We start from the raw sequence: 22,689 nt of genomic DNA, 5'->3' as shown, positions 1-22,689 counted from the left end.
CCATGTGTGCGGGAGGTTGGTTGTTTTGCAAAGGTCTGTACAGGAGAACTATTTGCTTTTTCCATTCTTATTTATTCATCATTTTTGAAGGAGAATAGGTCACTATGGGCCCACACACAATACTTTTGGTGTTCTATGGGAATAACTACCATCAAATAAGAATTTTGCGTAATTTGGAATATTTACGAAACTTTAAGAGAATGCCTGAATGTGAAGAAAGCAGCCTTCTTGAATCTGAAACTATTAATGTAGATATTATAATGCATATTTAATTATATAATAAGTAGGTTTAACAAGTGTACAGTTAGGAGTAAAACATGTAAAATGTGTGGACTCCCCTAAAAATAAGTTAGTTTTACCACCATTGGTGGATCACTGGTACACAACCTATATTGCAGTATTATCTTTCACTTTGGCAACTCTAAAAATCTTATGGTGCTTGAGACTAAGAGATATTCCAGCTAACAAATAAAATAGAGATTAAAAAAAAATCACTTTTAAGCTTATAAAACATAAGGAAATCTATAATATTCATCCAATGGGAAGCCTTCGTAAGAAAGTAAGAACACCAGCATTTCACAGGAATAGCAGTTTCTCAAAGTTGTATTAGACTGAAATGTACTATTAAAATTATAACCTTTCATTACAAAAGGCTAACTAAATCATTAACTTGGTAAGAGACAGAAAATTAAAAACCACCATTAAATTAAAATCTGAACAGATGCTATTTTTCTCCTACAGTACAACAGATTACCACACAACAATTTTATTACAGAACAGAAATCCTAAATCCATAGGAATTTCTTCATAAAGAAATAAAAGCATGTGGAATACACTTCTGCAAGGTCTCAAAGATAAATGCTGTATCAATATACAAGAACTATAAGATACTTTTTAAAGTGAATAATACCACACATAAAATTTTCTAATTTTAATTTTTATTTTGAAATCTTGGTAGAGAGGTGTCCAGCTCTCAAGGTGCTGGCTGGGGTGAGTGATTCTCTGTAATTCACCTGTGTTTGGAGTGCCAAGGGAAACACAAAAATTAATTAAACACAATGCAAAACGATGACCAAAGCCTCAAGAGATCTGTAAGATACTATGATGCTGCGGCTTCTTCATGCAGGAAGGGATCCGTCACCCTTATGTGTACTGAGTTTTAATGACTGTAACCTAATAATGAAGATAAATTTTCCTCATACTCAATCACTGCAGCACTTTTCATCACTTTCCATGTACATTCTGAACTGAGGTTTTTCTTGTTTGAGCCCTCTCAGCAACACAAATTGGTGAACAGCCCTTGGAGACAAGAAGAGGACAGAATTGGTCCAGTATGGCATCATTATGCAGGCAGAAGCTACTGGATATTAACTTCGCTTTCTTTATTTCTAGCAACAAGCTAGGCATAAAGCATATAAGCAACACTGCATTTAATAGTCTAATATGTTTTTTCTTTAATCTGTATAAATAATTAAAGTTTGGACGATTCAGTTTCTCCAGCATTAACTGCAGGGAGCACCAGAAGTACTGAAGGAGCAATACCTGATGGGATACAGAGCCCTGGAGGATGAGCAGGGCATGGCACAGAGATGGAGGGGAAGGACGTGGCTGCGCAGGGAAGGGCTGAGCCTGGTGCACCCTCTGAAGGAGCTTCAACCCACCCAGACACAACAGCTGCTGCCGAACGAAGGGCAAGAAACTAAGTCCAAGTTTGACTCCTTGTGGAACCATTTCCAAGTTTGACTCCTTCTGGATGGATTCCTTTCCAAGTCTGACTCCCTGTGGAACACTTCCCATCTCACCATTCCAGCAGTGCAGCTGGCCTGGTCCCAGGGTCCCTTCCCAACCCATCTCTGGGCTAGCACCAGAAGACCCCCTCTCCCTGACAGCTTACAGAGAAAACCAGGTGTTTTTAAAGGCAATCAGCACAGAATGCCTATTCTATTACACCTGCGGTTTCAAGAATATTTTAATCTATTTTTCCACCCCTCAGTGCTGCATGCAGACACAATGTAAGAACTCAGCTGAGCTAAGCTTCCTTTCAAGGCATTTTGGAGATGCAGAAAAGTTCAGGAGACTTTTCCATCCAGATTTTCTCCCACAGATATATACATCTGAGACTGAGTTGTGCTGTGAAGAAAAATGCATTAACTTTTAACAGAAAACTGCTAACCCTGACTGGTTTATGTGGAAATAGGGGAAACACCTGATGTAAAGTCTGAGATTAACACTTCATTTGAAGTGCAGATGGAATAGATGACTACACAAAACCATTTGATCTAACCAAACTGAGCCGTATTTTCCAGTGCTCAAGACTCACTGGAGAAGGCTGATGGTTTTCTCTTGCCAGGACTCTTTGCTTGCTCATCTCTTCTTTTGTTGCAAGACAGAGCAGAACAATTCTTTCACACTATGATCAGCCAGAGAGCATATTTCCTTCACCATATACAGGCTGAATTGAAATTATTCTCTTTTTTTGGTGTGTTTAATATAAATGAAAATTGCAATCATTAGCCAAGTCTGCTTCTTGTGTTTCTTTAGTCTCTGTCCGCCTGTATTTCTATCTCTGTGCTAGGAATGTTTCTTTCTTCCCCAAAGCACCTGTGCTAGCAGAATCATTGTGCATCATCAATCATAACTACTGAGGGATTTTTCATAGTCTAAAATGAGGCAGACATAATTTCAAATGCATGGCTAGGTTGCTCTCAACCTTAAACTCGCTTTCTATTTCTTTTCCTACAAATTTCCATATCTAGATGGGCCATGGTGTTTAGAGACAAACCATAATGGAATATGACCAAAAGCTAGGAAACGTTTTAAAATGAAGGAGTCATTCAAAAGGGAGCAGCAGGCTACAGAGGAGGGCCTGCTTGTGGAAGTTACCAAGTTATTTGTTTGGGAGTGTCTTGCAAGGAGCAGAAAAAGAAAATTACTTTAGGTGTTTGAAACTGTAAAAATTTGAAATTGTCAAAACCAAACTACAGGAAAACAAAACCAATGCAGCAAATGCAAAGCTCATTTATTGACAGTTGCAATTATCTTGAAACATCTTTCCAGTTCTTCAGCATGTAACTCCTAACTAAATATTGTCTGTGCCAGGGAAGTAGCTTCACTAAAAAAATCAGGGACCTCAGGATTTTGATGTTAATTGAGATGCAGTTACACAAATAAAAGCAAAGCAACCCTTGGCTGCTGAATCACAACAAACCCTCACAGTACCAGATTAGAAAAAACCCAGAAATATTTAGTCTTTGAATAGTCAGACCTAGGCATTTAAACCTACAAATAAGTGATTTTTACCAGAGAAGAAAAGTACTCGCTTTCTGATCCTCATTAATTTGATTGTAAGAAATTTGTGCCATTGCTTCTACAAGAATAGCATTTAAAAGAACATTCAATTCCTTATATACTGTTACCTTCTTTAACATTTGCAAAGTGCTTTGGCAATGTGAAGTGTTATCAACATTGCAAAATAGTAGCACTATTACTCAAGTATTCCCTTAAAGAGTGATTCACTTAGTTCTCTGGTTTTACTTACTTCTTTAACGTGAAGAAAATCTTTAGCTTCAAATGAGATGGCCATGCCTGGGACTGGAACATCATCTTCATGGGCTGCACTGTACCCAACATTTGTCCGAACTGCAAATGCAACAGGTTTTGACTGCAAAATAAAAGATGAACATCATGAAGATTTCCCTTGCAAACACATACATACGTACACGGGACACAATTTCTGTATGTTATGCTTTTAAAATCATAAAAATTACAAAGAGCTCTCAATGCATCCATGCCAAGCATAATAAAGACTAGTTTTCATTGACATTAGTTATAAATATCAGCACATTTCATAGAACATGGATTTTTAGTAAGTGACAGAGCTCTGAATTAATTTGAAGTAAGTCAAACCAGTAATTAGTAATCACAGTCCGCTAGGCAATCCATATAATGTTGTCAGCTTGCAGTTCTTCTGCAAGTTCTGTGTTTGGGGGCTGCCGCAAGAGGTAGGTTTTCAAGAGCTACAAAACCTAAGCTCCACAGACAATGGGGCTGCAAAGTGTGGCACTGCACTTTCCACACCATTCTTGTCTGGGTACCCATGTGCCAGTCACCTCAAGATCATTCTAAGGGTACTACAAGTGCAGCCCTCACAGCCTCAGCCCCCTAAGAACTGCTTGGGGAAATTGCCAGTTTGAAGGAGAGGTGCCAGCAGTTGCCAGTGATGCCTAAGCAAATCATCTCACTGCACTCTGAGAATGGAGCAAAGTGTCTTGAGATCATCATGTCATTACCAAATACTGGCCAGAGAGATCTGTTTATTTCCCTAATTCTTTCTTACGCTGCTAGCTGACATCAGTGAGTTAGAGGATTTTCCCAAGTTTTGTTTCCAAGAAGCAGCTGCCAGAAGAGTCACAGAAGCCCCACATCTGCACAGCTTCTCCTTACCAGCACCACCAGTGCTGAGCACCTCTCTGCACAGGTATGGTAATAGAAAGAGCCATCCAGCTCAGCCCAGACTACAGGGTTTCCTCTTCTCAAAGGTACAACCCTTTTATAGGAGAACAACATTTTTTCTTCTTTATTCTAGGCTGAACAACAGCTTGAGCTTGCTCTCCTCACAGAGATTATCACAGCATCCCTAGGACCCATCACGGTCCTACTCCAGGCTGAACCTTTAGTCCACTTTGTCATAACCAGCTAAAGGGTCTGAAGGGCATCCTGATATGATTATGTATTCGTGATTACATTTCTGAAACTGGGCATTTATGAGAAAAATCACCCAAAACTAAAATTTGGTCATTTCTGCACATCAATTAAAAAATCTTGCAGTGTTGATAAAATGGGAATGTCCACTTCCTAACAGCTCAAGCTCATATTTTAATAATCTCCTCTATAATTTTCCCCATGTTACTCCCACTGTTACCATACATAAAAGATAACAAAATATTACAGAACTAGTCATGCCACGAAAAAAGGAATCACACAGGCACTGGATTCAGTGATATCATGAATCTTCCTTAAAAATAAAATATACCATAAATTACTGGGTTTGAATAGTCATACAAAACCTCAAAACTTTCCTGAATATAAAAATTACAGATTAATAGAGTTGATGCTTTCTATGCTATTGCTAATTTCACCACTCAAAATACAGATACGAATAAGCACTGAATTATCAAATCTCCTAAGCAATACTTACTATCAAAAAGTAAATAATCAAGTAAGTCATTCCCTGTTATTAAGAATGATAATTTTGTAAATCACAGTGACCTGACACTGTAGAAATATATCTCGGAACCTGGATCTATTAAGGAACAATCTGTGCCAAACACTGATAGGAGAGATAGTATGCTTGCTTATCCATTCTCACATTGCTACATCCTCTAGTAAATATATATAAAAAAAAAATGTTTAACCTCTGTGACTTACTCCTAAAACTAACAGTGGATAAAAGACTTTAGGCTGACTAAGACTTTAAAATCTCAGCAGCATTGCAACAAATAGACTTCTGCAGGAAGTTAATGTCCTTGACACACTTCTTAGAAGTGATCTAAAATTTCCTGTTAGAAGATAACACCTGACTACCCAAGAAAAAGAATACAATAGAAACTACTCCAGAAGTATCTTAACATGAAAGAAAAGTAGTAGGTGAAAATTCTCTGTCATTTTATGCCATCAAAAAAAAAAAAAAAGGAAAACTCTGATCAGAAAAACAAAGCAGAACACTGAGTTACAGATAATCACAGAAATGGTATGTCCCATTTTAGATACTTGTCACACTGGTAGAAAGGGAGACTAAATTATCATGGGATTAGATTACAATAATTCATCTAATTGAATATTTAAAACTAATTAATTTCTAGAAGTTAAATGCTAGCCTTTTTACATAAATAAATAATTCTGAAGGTTTCATAGCATTATCAAATTAAGTACTTTTCCCAAACTACATTGTCTTGAACTAAAAAAAGCCCAGTTGTTACGTAATTAGGATCTTATATAAAAAAAAAAAAATAAAATATTTGACACATGCACATGTATATTTGAAAATGTATCTAGCATTTGCTTACATACCCTGCAGTTCTAAAATAAGACTGGGTAAAAGCAGTTAAGCATTTGCTGTTCATTCTCTTAATCTCCATGAAAATGGGATGTCAGTTTAGCACTCAGTTAATCCACAGGCTGGACTACAGGGACAGATGTTCACAGATGTTCAAAAAATTTAATATGTAGTGTCTCTCCAGAGAAACAAAGTAGCCTGGAATAGTTCATTTATCTTCAAAATTAACACCTTCACTTCATTTTTCTTTTTTTCTCCTGTAAACGTACAACATTCAACCAGCTTAATAAACCCACAAGGAGAACAATCAGACCATGGACATTTCCTGCATCCATGCCATGAGGGCAGCAGGGAACACACTCTGGAGTGAGGTTCTTCATGAACCAATTTCAGATTCTGATATAAACTAAGAACATAAATCAACAAAATCTTATTCAACAACTGTTTAACCAACTTTGGCTGGATACATTTTTGGTAACGACATAAAGTATGTCTAGAGCAACCCTACTCAATTTTCTCTTTCTGTATTGGGATCTCACCTCTTCCTTTACAAGTTATATTTACTTTACACATCTTCATAGTAACTCTCATTAAAAATTTCATACTATTTACAGTATTATTACACCTTACTACTTATATTTCTTTGTGCCATAATTAACTTGTATTGAATGTAAACATGAGCATTTGCACATTGTATCTGTTTCAGTCAATTTGTCAGTTTAAACAAGTTCATACCAGCATGGTTGAATTTGTATTCAAGAAATATTTCACTCAATAATAGAGCAAAATAATACAATCTGTTCTCTAGTAATGTACTTAAAACATGACAGGACCTTTTTTTTCCTGTAACTAATTTCAGATTTTTTTATACTGTGCAATAAACCCAGTGAAGGCAGCCCCTGGGGATCCCAGTCAAGGAGACAAAATTTCTGTCATGGAATTTGCTCACGGAACAGGTCATCCCCCTCATGGCTACTAGTTTTGTAATTGTTGCTTGATAATCAAAGTATCTCCATTCCTCATCCACTACCAGGATGTAGAAAAACTGATGACAGCATTCTCCAAACCATTTACATCTAAAATTTGGCTTGATCTTGGATCTCTGACCCATTTTATTTCTTACTCTGTTACATCACCCCCATAATAGAGGCACCTCTGTATTTAGACCAGTTTAAATGAAATCAGAATGCACTTTTATGAAAGCAGTGCCAGCTAAGACAAGAACTGACTCTTACCATTTTGACAAAATGCTTGTCAAAGTTGGTGCCTGTGTTAAAGTTCAAAAAATGTGTCTCAAAGCAAGTTCATTCCCTCCCTATGTCTACATAAAACTATCCATCCTTCATCCTATCCACTTTTCACACATGCATGCAACCCTATCCTGAAAGCAAGGAATAATTCTTCTCTTGGGTAATGAATATAATGGGTGTCTCTCAAATCACTAACAAGTTTGCACTCATGAAAATTTAAAAAGTCACCATTTCTTTCATCTGAGGAAAGGTGATTACTGCTACTACTGAACTATTCACTTGTAGTCTTAGTGGGGAGCAAATATGACAGATGACAACTTGTGTTCAGCACTATTTTCGCAGAGTAGCCCTGTATACAGTATTTGCACCATCAACAATATTAATATTCTACATAGGACAAAGATCAATAGCACTGTGATGACCTAATGACTCTTGTGTTGAAAACATCTCCCTTTATTTTGCCCTGCTATATATTTTGACATAGAGTCAAATACATAAATCAGAAGCAGTTCAAAACCTCTATGTTTTACAGAATTACATGATTTTTATTACTATTACAAAGAAATCTTCAATGTTATGAAACCTATACTGTCACAAAAGCAGCTTGAGAATGCAAACACAAAAATAATAAAAGAACTTTTCTATTTTACCTTTTTTACTTTGTAGACTAATTCATGCACCCATTACACAAGAAAGAAAAATTAAACCCACCTGAGAACACAAACAATTTACAGAAAATTTTTGTCCTAAATGCTGATTATTGCTGGAGAATAATGACATAAGAAATTATCCAATCTCTAACAGTCTCCAGCATCTGCTCAGTAATCTCATTCCTAAGGAACCAATGACAATTTATGAATGTCCCAACAGAAAATTAGGAACATATACAGATGTCACTAAAAGCAGTGATGAAAAATATGACTTGCCAGCAAAAATCAGGCTTTCTTTTACAGCCATAGTGTGTGTACCAAACAAGCCTGGTAGGAAGCCAGAACCACAAAATAACTGAGGTAGGAAGGAGCCTCTGGTGTCTTTCAGTCCAACCCCTGCTCAAAAGAAGGCCTGTTTGATCAGGCTGCTCGGGGCTGTGTCCCAATGAGTCTTAAATGCCTCCAAGGACAGAACAACATAACCTCTCCATCCATCTTACTCCAGTATTTGACCACTGTGGTTGTGAAAAAAACACACAGGAACTATGGTTTTCTCACATATCAGTGAGTGAGGAACAGAGAAATACACAAAAGAAAACAAATACTTAGTTTTATAGTCCAGTACAAGCAAAATGAAGTGTTATTACAAGTAGAATTTATCAATTACCAGTTTTAATTGTAAGTCTAAAAAGAGAGTTTCTGTTGTATTCAGGACTTCCAACAAAGTAAAGGAGCTGAGAAGTACAGTGTGAGAACAAAACACAGTACAATTGTAGTTAATAACTAGCAGCCCTAGTACAGTGGCATAATGACATCCAAACTCTTTTGTATTATAATGGCTTTGGATAGCAAAGATCCCTTCAGAAGGGTCTGGGAGAGAAGTAGCTAAACACAAAATTATTTGATCTGAGTACATTTTCCCATCTGTTTCCAAAATTAGGGCAACGTGAACTATGTCCAGCCATTACCGGTGCTTCCTCTGCTACTTTACAATGGGTTGGCTCCCTGAATTCTTGCCTAGGACACAACTGCTGGTCTCTGGTGCCTTCTGCAGGAGCAGCCAGTGAGGACTGGTGTCTGTCGCGCGAGCCCCCCACACCATCAGCCTCCCGCTTGGACTCGACACAAACTGTAAGGGTTGCTGCACAGAAACTCAGCTATTAAAGCTATTAAAGCTTAATTCTGATTTTTCTTAGGATCAAGGATCATTGGAGAAACTTTCTGAGGAAACCTTTGAATCCTTCAAGTTCCTTGGAATCCCTCCTACAGCAACGCCTGTTCTCAATGTTGGAAAGAAGGAAAATTTAACACATCCAGCTGGTACAAAAGAGAGTCTGCCAGACCCATTTTTTCTTAACAATAGGTAGATTTCAGAGAATTATTTTTTTGTTCTCTAGTACTCTCCAGAGATACTTTTGTTACTATTTTAGCTCATCTTCACACACAGCTTGAAAGTCATGTTTCTTACTTCCTTTTGCAAAATCGTATTTTAATAGAGTCACCAATGTTGGTTGACATTCAGCTCAGGAGGCAGCAAAGACTGAAATAGCTGTACTGACGCACACCAAGCTTTCTCATATGAGCAGGGTTTTTTTATTAGAGCATAATGCCAAAACTCAATGGTGGCCATGTGTTGTCTGCATGCAAGTGTGCCAGAAAGGTGGCTCTTCCACACCACCCACTTGGGGAGCTAACGGGAACCGCTGGAAACCAGCACAGCTGAAAAAGTCTGTTTGTGCTTACTGAAAACATGCTTATTCTGGCAGCAAAAGCCAACAGATGAAAACTGTCATTTGCAATAAAAATACTATGCTGGGATTTCAAGTTCTTTTTTCAATGTCACAATGACGATGTTTTATGCTTATGAGACATCTTAAGCTTATGAGACAGCATTTTAGCAGTTAGCTTTTTGGCTAAACTGAGGTTCACATCGAGAAAAGATTTACAGTAACATTTTCAGGCTCTTCACAAACAAAACTTTTCAAGGAAAAGCAAAATTCTGTGACACAGCAAGCTAAAGCAAACACTAAATAAATCAGCAATGCAATGGTTAAAAATGTAGACACTACTACCAAAATATCTTTTAAAAATGCTGTTTTGCTCAAATTGTTTCTTAATTCAGTGTTATTCATGCGAGGTTTTTTGCTGGTTCCAATATTTATGAATATTTAATTCTGCACTTCATTTTTTCAGTTGGATCACAAAGTCTCTACAACTGCTAGAATCAAAGGTTAATGTTTGTTAAAATGTTTCACTTCTATACAATATTTTAAGCATGTTTTTCTAAGTAACCAACCTCCATTATGCAAAACATACATTTTGTAGCTAGACTGCTGTTTCCAGGAATTATATCGTTATATGTTCCAAGGATGATATTTTAGAGTCTGAAAAGCCAAATGTTCTATTAGCTCTTAACTCATAAGCTGAACTAAAACTGAGAAGTTATGTAAGGATATGATAAACACTACAGCTGCCTTAAGGCTCCTGCCCCTTGCAAATGATTACATTTTATGGCCATAGCTTATGTTACCTTATACCTCACCTGGGTATATATTGTTTATATAGGACTTGCACTATCTGAGATACTTCTCATTTTTAAATTAAAATGGCATCTATACTGCAAATCTCCCTGACAGCCTAGATACAGATTACATAAACACAGACCACATATGCACAGCACATTCAAAGCTGTGGTAAACGAGTATTTGTTAAACTTGAAAGTTAAACATCCCAGACTTAGGAAAAGTGGAAATGAGTCTACCTTAGGGGAATGGTGGTGGCATCTTTAACTTAGCCCTCACTCTGTTTAGTATTATTGTCCAACCATTAACTTCATAATAACGTATTGTGAAGCACTACAGAATCACATCATCACAGAAGAATTAAGGCTGGAGAAAACCTCCAAGACCAATGAGCCCAACATTTGACCAACCACCACCTTGTCAACTAAACCACAGCATTATGTGCCATTTCCAGTCATTTCTCGAACACTTCCAGGAATGTTGACTCCACCACCTTCCTGGGTAACCCATTCCAATGCCTGACCACTCTTTCAGCAAAAAAATTCTTCCTGATGTCCAACCTGAACCTCCCCTGCCATTTCCTCTTGTCCTGTCACTGGTTGCCTGGGAGTAGAGACCCGCCTCCTTTCAGGTATTTATCGAGAACAATACAGGAGGATCTTTCCTTGCACAAAAACCAAGAATGTGTGAAACACAAGGAGCTCTTCATAGCATCCAAGAACATTTCAATGGATTCATTTTTGCCACCAAGTTCCCAGTTCAAAAGAGGAAAAGCAAATGGTCACTAAAGGATGATTTCTCTCTTTTTAAAATGTCATCCCCCAAGCAGGGAGATAATGCACCAAACCCATGACAACAAAAGAGAAACAAAATAATCAACAACTAATTACTTGTTAAATATAATCAGACTATAAAGTCTATAGCTTTATATATCTGCACAGGAAAGCTAAAATAGCACAAAACACTTTGAATATGTCATTTTCTACCTTTGGAGCACCTGACATTGTATACACGGCTTGTACATTTTTCTATTTAATTACATGTGTATGTGCAATTTTCTATGTTTAATTAAAACAAACAACAAAAGGATCACCTTGGCAATGTTTTTCTAGTGTCACACTGACATTTTCAAACACCATCAGTATGACTGAAATCTCTATATCCATTGCCAAAAATTCCTTGCAACTTCCAGCACAGAATTAACAGACTGCAAATGGTTTAATACTCCATAAGACGCAGAGCACTAGAGCCAAGGCACACTTTGGCTCTGCTGTTCAAATATTTGCTGGAAGCAGAACGACTGTGAAACTTGGGAACTAGAGCTTTTCCAAGCAAAACTAATGAGGAATGTAGTTTTATCTAAAATTTTTAATTTTATTTTAAAAAAACAAAGTTTACATGAAGTAAACTATTAGGACAAATATCGTAATTTTGGCAGAATAACACATATAAATAAAATAAATTCTACATCAACAACTTCATCTATTATAGTTCTCCTGTATCTTGTATCTCTTGTGTGTTGCAATCCTCCTCTCATGCTGTGGGCAAAAGGGCAATTCTTGACCCCTCAGCCTGGCCACCATTGTGCCTGTGCACATTGGTGAGCACAAGCCCCTTCCCCTCTCTCTGAATGAAAGAGCTCCCAGAAGAGTTAGCATCAACACAGCTGCTGCTGCCCTGCAGTTCTCCTGCCCTGGTACAGGAGGAGCCATGGCCTTGCTCATATGTTCTGGAGATGCCTTTCCGCCAGAAAAAAAAAATAAAATAAAATAAAAGCTCCAAAGATTTAGAATTAAGCTAGAGCAGTACTAGGGCTTCTCTGACACAAGCCAGGTACCAAGGAAGAACCATGCAGGGGAGAAGCCAACAAAAGAACAGCTAAAAGCCAGGCTTTGGGCCTTTCTGTGTCTAAGCTGTGCCAAAAGCAGTCCATCGTCAGCACCTAAAGATTTGTAGGAGCTCTCATCTCATCCCTGTCCAAAAACTCCCTCTCACACTAACAAGCTAAAAAGAGAATTACTTCTCTTTAACATTTCCTAATATTCTTATTTACTTTAATATTTCCTAATAGTCTTATTTGCTTTTCCTTGAGACATCTCATTTGTATTCCTTGCTCAGAGCACAAGATAAAACATGTTTCCTGGTGGGTGTATGAGATGCAAGAGTGAAGTGCTGTGATGATGATATCTTTAAAGAATATATTATGCAGCTGGTGCACAGCTAGTCATCTAGCCAGCAGATGAAACATTAGCTGGCAATAAACCTTACTCTTATTATAGCCATAGAACTGCTAAGGTTTAATTCCAGGCTGGATGCAGAAAGAGTTATTACAAAAACATGAAATAAAATGACACAGAATTGTAACATTTTTCTCTTTGTAAGAAAAAAGACGTGGCATCAAAATACGAAGTGGCAGTAAGAGTTCTAATTTGGGTTTCTAGACTTTTAAAATTTACTGTACCTTCCCTGGCTGAGTGGACTGAATTTTCTGTGCGTATGCAAGGACATAACTCCTCAGTCTGAACCAAAGCTAGTGGAGCAGCCTGTGCTCAGTCTAGCCAGGGAATCAACCACAGCTGCCTATGTGCACACAGCTGTTTCCTCCACAGACAACAGGTAGCACACATATGAGTGTTTTACTCATAAGCAGCTGCCATTTACCCTCCCAACATCATGCAGCATTTTACATGGCTACATATGTTGCTCCAGCAGGTTCTCCTGGAAAGTAACTGCCACGGGCATGACAATCAGCCCTTCTACCCTCCAACCCCCAAACTGTCTTGCCTTTTATAGGGTCTAATTTAGACCAGAGAAATCCAAAATTTAGTTTCTTTCTCATCTCCACGTACGGGAGAGGGGAGAGCACCCAGAGGAGAATGAGGACACTCAGCAGGGGATCACCTCTTTCTCCAGCTGGCCAATCAGAGTCTCTTGTCAAGTCTCCCTTGCCTTTTTTCCTGTTTCTCCCATTTTTTCCTGATTTTTCCCCCAAAGTCCCTATCCCTATAAATAGGTGATGCACACGCTGGATCTGGTGGGGCAGTAGTGTGCACACCAACGATCCTCAACACACTCTGCACCACTCCGCTCTGCCTTTTTACATGCAATACAAAACATTACTGGACACCAAATATGGTTTCCTAATAAGCAACTAAAACTCTGCATACTTCTAAGGCTTCTAAAAGAACAACTAAAAAATTCTGTGTCTTTCCTCTAGTATCAAAATTATATAAAATCCATGGCTACACTCCAAGGAGATCTGGAATCCATTCTGAATTGCTGGTAGTCAATCAGAAGCTTGTAAACGGTTTCATGACATAACCCAGGTGCACAAAGTGACACCAGGGATACAGGAAGACAGATGGTGGACTTCTGCTCTTTATTTTTTTAAATTTAAATTAGTTTTATTAATAGCCATATTTTATTTCCATATTTACTTAAAGTAATTAAGAAACTGGAGTGAAGTTGAAGAGTAGACTATTGAGCTGCAGTGCTGTTAAATTTTCTGGGTTTTGTGAATAAAACCTTTTTGCAAGATGTGGAGAAGGAAAGACAAAATACAATAAAATCAGTGTGTTATTACTTAAATCATACATTTTAATCTTGTTTTAAATTTGTATTTCATCCCAAAGAAATACTTTTTTGCTAGCATAAAGAACTTTTAAAATTGGTTGATTGGTACCAAAGTCAAAATTTCTAATATATGTTTTAATGGCTGTGTCATTTTTTGTGTCAGACACTGGAAGATAAAGACATGTTTTACTTGTTTTCGTTTAAAATTAATCCTTTTCTGCACAATGAGAATAAAAATTGCTTAAAATGAATAAATATAAACACCATATTGACTTTACACAACTTAGTAATTTTTATATTACTTTAATACAACATTTTCTTAAGTTTTCAAATATTCACTGTAAAATTTAATTGAACTCTTATCTAATAGTGTTTGATATCATGATGGGTTTATAAAGACTGGTTTCACATAAAAAAATACAGATGGTGCACCTAATCTGCATCCAGTTAAAAACTGAAGATAATTATCTGTTTAGGTATCACTAAACAATTTACACAAACTTTTTTTGACAGTTTGCATTCTCAACAATATGGTAACTAAATGAAATGGAAGTCCACTGCATAACAAAAACCATGTTTTAACACCGTTGTGTAATAACTGCATAATCAGAATTTACATGAAGAAGATAACATTTCCTGTCCAGAAATAGGAGAAAAAATATGTTGTCTAGCACAACAAATATACAGGTCTTTTCTGAAGTTCAAAATGAACAGTGAGACAGACCACTGAAACTCTGATTTAAGGATAAAATCAGCAAAAAAGCCAAAACAAACAACCCAAGGGAGGGACATGAAAGAGACACATTGTAAGCAATCAAGCCTGAAGAAGATGATAAGAGTTTTATTTGGATAATTACCAATTATATAAAGAGAGTTCGTTGTCCTAATGGCATACTTAAACTATGTAGACATTTATGAAGAATGGAATCAAGCTGGGCAAGAATAACATCTTTGAGGGTGCTGGAAACCACAAGCAGAGTTAAAATAAAAGGGGTTCCTCTAGGTTTGTTTCTAATCAGTTGGTAGAAACTGTTTAAAACATGCAAGAACAAAACAAGTTATCAGGAGCTGGAAAAAAGTCACAACAGACAAGAAAGACTGATAACAAGGGAATGAATACAATGATCTATGGGAAAGCAGATTTTAATACACTTGGAGTGCATCCTCAAGTATAAGCAGCTCAAAGAAAAAGTTAGCTCAGAAAAGTGACAGGTCCTCACCAAAATATTAAAGGCACAAGTACAAACTCAACTATATGAAAAAAAATGGACAGTTCATACCCTGAAACTCTCACACGAATACAAAAGAGGAAACAAATAGGGGGAAAATCAACAAAAAGTTATATCTTTCTAAACTGGAAGAATGAATTAAATGAAAAAACAGAGCAAAATTTACCAGGATAGATGTAAATGGCCAGACACTCATCAACTCTGTATGAAAAGAACACTTAACTGACTCAACATCCTAGTGACAGGATTTAGGAACTGGATTTCAATTAGGAATGACCATCAAACATGTGGAAGTCAGTGCCCCATGGATGACCAGGCAAGAATACAGCCCACATGGCTCAGAACAATCAATCTGAGAGGGTCTGGAGGATCATGCAGCAGCGCTGCACTGTCTTGAGCACAGCACTTCAAGACAAGGTTGAAAGAAGAGTAACAGTTTGGCCAGGAGCAGCAATGATGACAGAAGATTTAGAAAATGGAGAACAAAGAAAACTACTTATTTTCTAGGTTTCAGAGATTGCAAAAAAGTTATGCAAATGCCTGTAAGGTGTGCAGAAGAACAGACTTCTTGATAATGGCTTGAAATATATTTAAGTCTTCATTTTATTTTACTCTCTGAACTTTTTCACATAGGTTTATTTTCAAGGAAGGAAAGGGGGAAGAGGGAAGAGGGAAGAGGGAAGAGGGAAGAGGGAAGAGGGAAGAGGGAAGAGGGAAGAGGGAAGAGGGAAGAGGGAAGAGGGAAGAGGGAAGAGGGAAGAGGGAAGAGGGAAGAGGGAAGAGGGAAGAGGGAAGAGGGAAGAGGGAAGAGGGAAGAGGGAAGAGGGAAGAGGGAAGAGGGAAGAGGGAAGAGGGAAGAGGGAAGAGGGAAGAGGGAAGAGGGAAGAGGGAACTGGGAAGAGGGAACTGGGAAGAGGGAACTGGGAAGAGGGAACTGGGAAGAGGGAACTGGGAAGAGGGAACTGGGAAGAGGGAACTGGGAAGAGGGAACTGGGAAGAGGGAACTGGGAAGAGGGAACTGGGAAGAGGGAACTGGGAAGAGGGAACTGGGAAGAGGGAACTGGGAAGAGGGAACTGGGAAGAGGGAACTGGGAAGAGGGAACTGGGAAGAGGGAACTGGGAAGAGGGAACTGGGAAGAGGGAACTGGGAAGAGGGAACTGGGAAGAGGGAAGGAAAGGAACAAGCACAGGGCAATGGACGGCAGAACTTTACATTCACAAAACATTCAAACTCTCTCTCAGTTTCACTGCTTCCGCTTGGTCAAACTCATGCTGTACAACATGGAGTCAAGAGCACAGTAAATCTGTCTTGCATATCTCTTGTATATATTTTTTTCTATGTACTGAAGTATTTCTAATTAACTATTTTTTATCTACCTTTTGTCGCCAAAGCAAGCAAGCTCCATAGACACATATTTTGGATTAGTTAATTACCCTTTTCTGGTACTCAATTAACTTCTCATGTTTTCGTTAATGTGGCATCTAAGTGCTATATATAAAAATTAATACAAGCATTCATTGTCATCTCACAGTGATGTAGGAAAAGAGAGAAGCATTAAAAAAAAGAAAAAGGGTTAGACCAAGAGTTACAGAAGAAAAGATTTATTTTTTTCTTTTTCTATAAGAGACAAAGTGGGCTTTATTTCAACTGAACAAGTTACTAAGCTGTTATTGGGCAGAAAACAAGCCTTAAAACTACTCAGAGCAATAGCCACTTGTAGTAGGTCAGATCAGGCAGCAACTTACTGAGTTCTACACAGAAAGTGCAGAAAAGGGTACCCATAAACCCCTCCTATATCCCTCACAGGATCTAAGGGGGCTGCCAGTATTTGTAGGGAAGAGAAACAGATCAAGCCAACTACAACGGTGGCAGGTGAGCTAAAAGACCACAAAGACAAAGTGGGAACTATGTCAGGAAATGGAAGCTCCAAGGAGACAGAAAAACATCAAAACATCCTGGATTGCTGAGCCCAAAAGACATTACCAAGAATTTAACATGGGTATTCAGACTTGCCCCCAAAGTCAACCCTCAAAACTTAAGGCACAGAAAGAAAAGCATCAGGTATGAGCTACTACTAGACTGGTTCCAATGCTAAAGCTACCAGGCAGTGCAGTGGCTTCAACACCCACACTCTGAATAAACAGGCAGGGGAAAGGCCAAAAGAGGTGGAAACAGTGGCACTTCAGAGGGCATTTTGTTCAGGATTATCTGCTGCAGGGAAGATAACACAGAGGGTCAGGTTATGATGCCTTGGCCTCCATAGCCCAGACAGGGAAGTGTTAGAACTCACTCAGAAAAAGCTTTTTACACCCATGAGGAATGTGACATTTTGAATACCCTGAAGACTTAAAAAACTGTCACAGAGGAAAAATAAATAAATAAAAAGGCAAAGAAGAGAGGAGCGAGACAACCAAAGCTGTGAAAGAGTGTGTTAGGAGAGAAATCGGTGGGATGCTGTCCTGTCACTTGTCTTTGAGCAGCAGCTGACTGAGTCTGCTGAGCCACTGGAAGCAGCCCCAACACATGAGCTGGTACTGCCCTGCCTCTCAGCACTGCTCAGGGAGGAAATCGGTCGAAGGAGAGAGTGCTAGATCTGGCCTTTAGTTTCAACTCTGACATGATTACTGCACAGCTCTTTCCAGCTGGCAAAAGCACAGCAGCCAGCAAAGTAAGGACAGAGACTATTGCTCAAAATACATTTTTAAATTCATTTTCCTGCCTCCTTTTTCATCTGTGCTTCTCCCCATTGCCTTCAACTGCTGTGCCAAGCAACAAAGGAAGGTCACAAGCATATCCAAAGTGCAAAACTGTTCATGCTCTATGTCACTTGGCAGCCCTTCTTGCTAAAATGTGTATATGATAAACCCAGAGGCCACAGAGAGAAGGGGAAATCTGGGAAGCTACCAGAATCTTAAAAAATTTAGTGTCACAGTGAAATGCAGATTCCAAAGTAGCTGAGGCATTTTGATGGAGAATCACCTGGCCTCAGTTAGACATTTCTGTCCCTGGCCACAGCACTGCAGTCAGGTGCTATCAAACAAAGGAACCCTGGCGAAGAGCTCTAGATGGCAGGGCTGGCCCTGGCTACACTGCCAGGACATGCAGTGACTTGCTGCTCAGGCAGTAAGTCTGTCACCCTGTATATTGATTGTTTTGGGGGTTTTTTGTTGCATAACACTAAAAAGAAAGAAATAATTTTTAAAAAAATCCAGTATGAACTCTATCCTTCCCAACCGTTTGCATTTCTGTGATTGGAGGTACAAAACAAACACCAATGAACTTTTCTCATCAGTTACAACTGTAAATTAATTCCTTTTATTTATCCTCGTTTTATGCAACAAGTCAAAGGCAGAAGTTATAAACAGGGTTCAAGTCGGAAGTATTCCCCCTTTCCTTTACAGTCAGTAATACCAGTTCAGTATAATGTGTTCTGGCCATGAAACTTAATGTTCTCATAAATTCCCCAAACCCCAAACCATTCTGATTTATCAGAACCAGTGTTATTCGCTTTTTTTTTCTTCTTTTCTTTTCCTGCAAAGGATCAAATTGGCCATTTCTGATTTCAGAAAGAATAACAGGGTGTTTTTTTACAATGCTCTTTGCACTGAGACTGTACTTTTCTTTTCTCTGTCCTTTAGAACCAATGGAACAGTGGGAAAGCAGTAAACCTAAGTGGGAGACTCTCACACTGGGTTCCCACAATTGTGCTCTTGTGCACATCCAAGCAGCCTTCCCACACCTTTGCAGCCACAAAGTTTTCAGTCTTTTACCTTGTCATTCTGTAGAGGGAGTAAAAGTCTAATAGTAATAGCAAGAACTCTTGAATTTTGTGATAATAGGTGAGCAGATAAAAGCAAATGTGTGAACAGTGCAACCAAAACACAAATGTCGCCACACTTTGCAATCAACAAAAAGGCAAAGTCACATAAAACCAGCACTTTACTCAAAAAAAACAGTCACATAAAAACAGTAGGACTGGAGAACTTTGTGGTAGTCCAGTAACACAACAGCTCAACAAAGAGGAGTTCAGTGTGAAAAATGATCTAGAGTCTACAAACTACATTTTTTATCCTAAATATTCAATTCAGTTAATTAAACTTAAAACAGGTAACATAAAGACATTCAGTAAAAAAGCTATGTTCTTTCAAGCCAACTATGAGAGTGTTTTTCTGCCCAGTTTCAAGCAGTGAAGAGCTCACTGCCTTTCACTGGCTTAGTACATTATACCAGATTGGAACTGTTAACATCAACACCAACCAATGAATTCCTTGGGAGGCAGAAGCCAAGGCTGACCCAGTAACCCCTGAGAGGCTTAGGAAAAGCTTATAGCTGTTAAAAGCATAGCAGAGACAAGCACCCAAAAGATCCTTTATCATAAATACTGTGTCTTCTCTGGAAAGCAAAAATCCTTCCACCCCAGTGAAAAGTCCAAGGAAGAGACATCTTCCTTCTCTGAGGGGGATATTTAGCCAGGCTGCTGAGAGAAGCACCATCCCATGGGATGCAGGAGGGCAGGGAACAGAGGGTGGGGACTTCAATTCCTGGGAAAATGCCTCATGAGGTCAGGACATTACTGCTGATCCAGCCAAGAAAAGGGATACAACTGTTCCCAGAAGGAAAAGGGAAGAAGCAAACAACATGAAACCTTTAACCTTTTTGTTCACCATATCAAAGTGGTCAACCAAAGGGTAATGGTAGCCGACTAGCTTTCGCTTCCCATAACCTCACAAGCCATTAGATTCCCTGGCCTTGTCATTTCTCTCCCATCAGCATTTCATGAACTGTTTCAAGTATTGTGAATGTTTTACCTTTCATTTTTTAATTCTTCTTTCAAATTATAAATGAAGCTGTTTATTAAATCACAGTGGCACAGATCTGTCGCTTTCTTATTCTGTCCTCATCTTACACATAAGTAAGCAGTTAAACAAAATCCAAGATATCAATGTCTGACTTCAGAGAAAAAAAAAATAAATCAGCTCATTATTAGAAAAAACACTGTACTCAGTGCCAAGACTAGAAAAAGGCTGAAAAGCCAGGAAAGTAAACTTCCATGTTAAGCCAGACCTAAGTACAGCATTTCTGTAAATGGGCAATACACACAAAGACTAAAAGCTTCTTAGCTTAGAAATTGGTACCCTTTCCTTTACATAGAGAAAAATGAGAACATTCACAATAATTCAAGTCTTTGAGGTACAGGATACAGGGTATACTTTGAATACACAATATTACAATATCTTAACATTACAGTATCCAATATTTTTTTATCATGCACAACAATTATTTTGCCACCTTCGCAGGCAACTTACAATACAAGGTAACTGTGCTCCAAGCCAGAGGGCAAAAATGAAGCTGGCAATGAAGACATGCCATTTTGGATCTGCCACTCCTATAAACTTCACTAGTTCTTGTGTTTGAAAATAATACTGTAGCACTTCACCCAGAATAACTTCCTTATTTCTACCAGGACATCCAGGATCTCTCCAGCTTTAACTACAGGCATTCTCTAGGCCCTCACAGACTTTCTGCAATTTAGAGAAGTTCCCAACAAGCTCCTGGACTTCACTGTGCTAACTCCATTCCTCCAGGTTAGCAACCAAAATCTCTGCTGCTCCCCTTGCTAACAGGCTGTACAGGGAAAAATCACAATCCCCCTCCACTGTCCAGTCCAGCTTCAGATTTTCCAAGCTGGCTGCACTCTCTGGCAGTCCTGTTCCTCAGAAATCTCACTGACCACAGCAGTGCCCTCACCAATTGTCGCTCTCCATTCAGTATCATATCCCTGCTCCCTCCTGGCTCCCTGGTTTCTGAAAGGATGGAAGTTAATGGCATTTTTTGAGCTAGTATTTTATGGCTGCAGTGTCCGAACATCCTACCGACATCACATAACCTTAGATAACTCAGTTTGCTCCGTTAACTCAGAAGTTAATGTGATTCCCTGGTAAGTTAAAATGAGCAGGATTAGTCTTGGTTTTACACCACCCTTTCAGCAAGGTAATATCTGACAAACCCTTCCTCTTAAAGTGCATTGAAGCATGGCCATTTTCAACATTCATGTCCAAGGAAGAATGAACAGCACAGCACACCATGACAACAAATTACTTAAGTGAAAATGCAAGTAAGAACTGCAAAAAAAAAACCTGAGGAATTTTCTGTATTTGTATTTGTGTTGACCAAAATTCAAGATGTTGAATCCTTATTGAACTTAATGGAGTTCATTAATAGGGACGTGGCAAGGTAAGGAAGGAGGGAGGCACAGGCAGCTGCTGCCCTGGGGGACAGCGTGGCTGTGGCTGGTGCTGCTCTGCCATCGTCTCCCCAGCTCCTGGAAGCTGCACCTGCTCGGCACCCCTGCTCAGGCACAAAACTCCCAACCCTCCTGTATAATTCAACTAAAATACAAAATTGAACATGTAGTATGCGCGTTATTGAATTATTTAAGAAAATACTATGCCGGATCTTCCTCAAGAAGACAGTTTAGGGTTAAGACTAAGCAGATCTTTCCACTAAAACTGCTAGGAGCAATGCTGCTTCCCAGCCTTGGTTATGGTATGGGAAAGGCTGCTGATGAAAGCAAGCTAAGGGAAAGCAATTCACTATCTACTGATTGTGTAAGCAGTCCATGAATGACAGATCTCCAGAGCCTTTTTGACCAATTTTCTATTAAAAATTTTCTCTTTCTAACATAAAAAGTGAAATTGTGTTACAGGCTCCAAATTTTTGCTTGCTTGTTCCAAATTGTAACTAAGCTGTTAAGGTGCAGACTTCTTGCCTCCACTGATGCTTAAAAACTGATTTGAATTAGAAAGTCATAGGTTTGAATGAAATTATTAGCAAATTTCTTTGAGAAAAGTGTACAAATCACTTTACTTAAGTTACATAAGGAGTAATAATAAAAATCACTTTCCAGAAATTACTGTATTTCAGAGAACATTAATCTTCTCAGTCTTTTGTAGTAGTCTTATCTAAACCTGTAAGGAATCAGATGCTCAATTTTTCCCCTGAGATATCCTAGGAGACAACTTCTATATCGATCAGAAAGTTCCAGGACAACTGGAAGCGCAATTCTTTAAATGTACAATAAACTGGAAGCACAATTCATTAATGTACAATAATCTATAGGGTAAAAACCAGTAGTGAAGTATTCTCATAGGTACTCTCTTGATAGGAGAGCATAAATAACTAATTGACTGTTTTCAAAGTGTGATAAACCAGCTGCTTTGAAATAATATTTATTGCTAATTTAAAATAAAAATATGCTTTATAAAGATGTGATAATGAAAAGAGAGTTCTCAAAACAGAAAAAGCCTCTTTTTTACACTGCATTTATTTACCAGTAACAATTTTGCATTTAATGTAAGATTCTTGAATTTCAATTAGCTATCCAAGTATATGACTGTAAGATCAATTCC

At 38.4% G+C, this 22,689-nt stretch overlaps 1 protein-coding gene across 9 annotated transcripts in view; it reads right to left on the bottom strand.

Moving 5' to 3' along the window:
- Positions 1-22,689, bottom strand: part of CACNB2 (calcium voltage-gated channel auxiliary subunit beta 2) — a 247,233-nt gene that overhangs the window by 41,826 nt on the left and 182,718 nt on the right. For all 9 annotated transcript variants that reach the window (XM_088057193.1, XM_088057196.1, XM_088057200.1 and 6 more), the window contains one exon: positions 3,539-3,661. In XM_088057193.1, coding sequence (XP_087913319.1) covers positions 3,539-3,661 — 123 coding nt within the window. The remainder of the gene's footprint in view (positions 1-3,538; positions 3,662-22,689) is intronic.

This window comes from Pseudopodoces humilis, chromosome 1 (genome assembly GCF_049639895.1).
Source record: "Pseudopodoces humilis isolate 2021_Gansu_Grassland_sample_001 chromosome 1, ASM4963989v1, whole genome shotgun sequence".
NCBI classification, from domain to species: domain Eukaryota; kingdom Metazoa; phylum Chordata; class Aves; order Passeriformes; family Paridae; genus Pseudopodoces; species Pseudopodoces humilis.
Note: the sequence above shows the minus strand (reverse complement) of the source record. Positions and strands in the feature narration are given on the sequence as shown.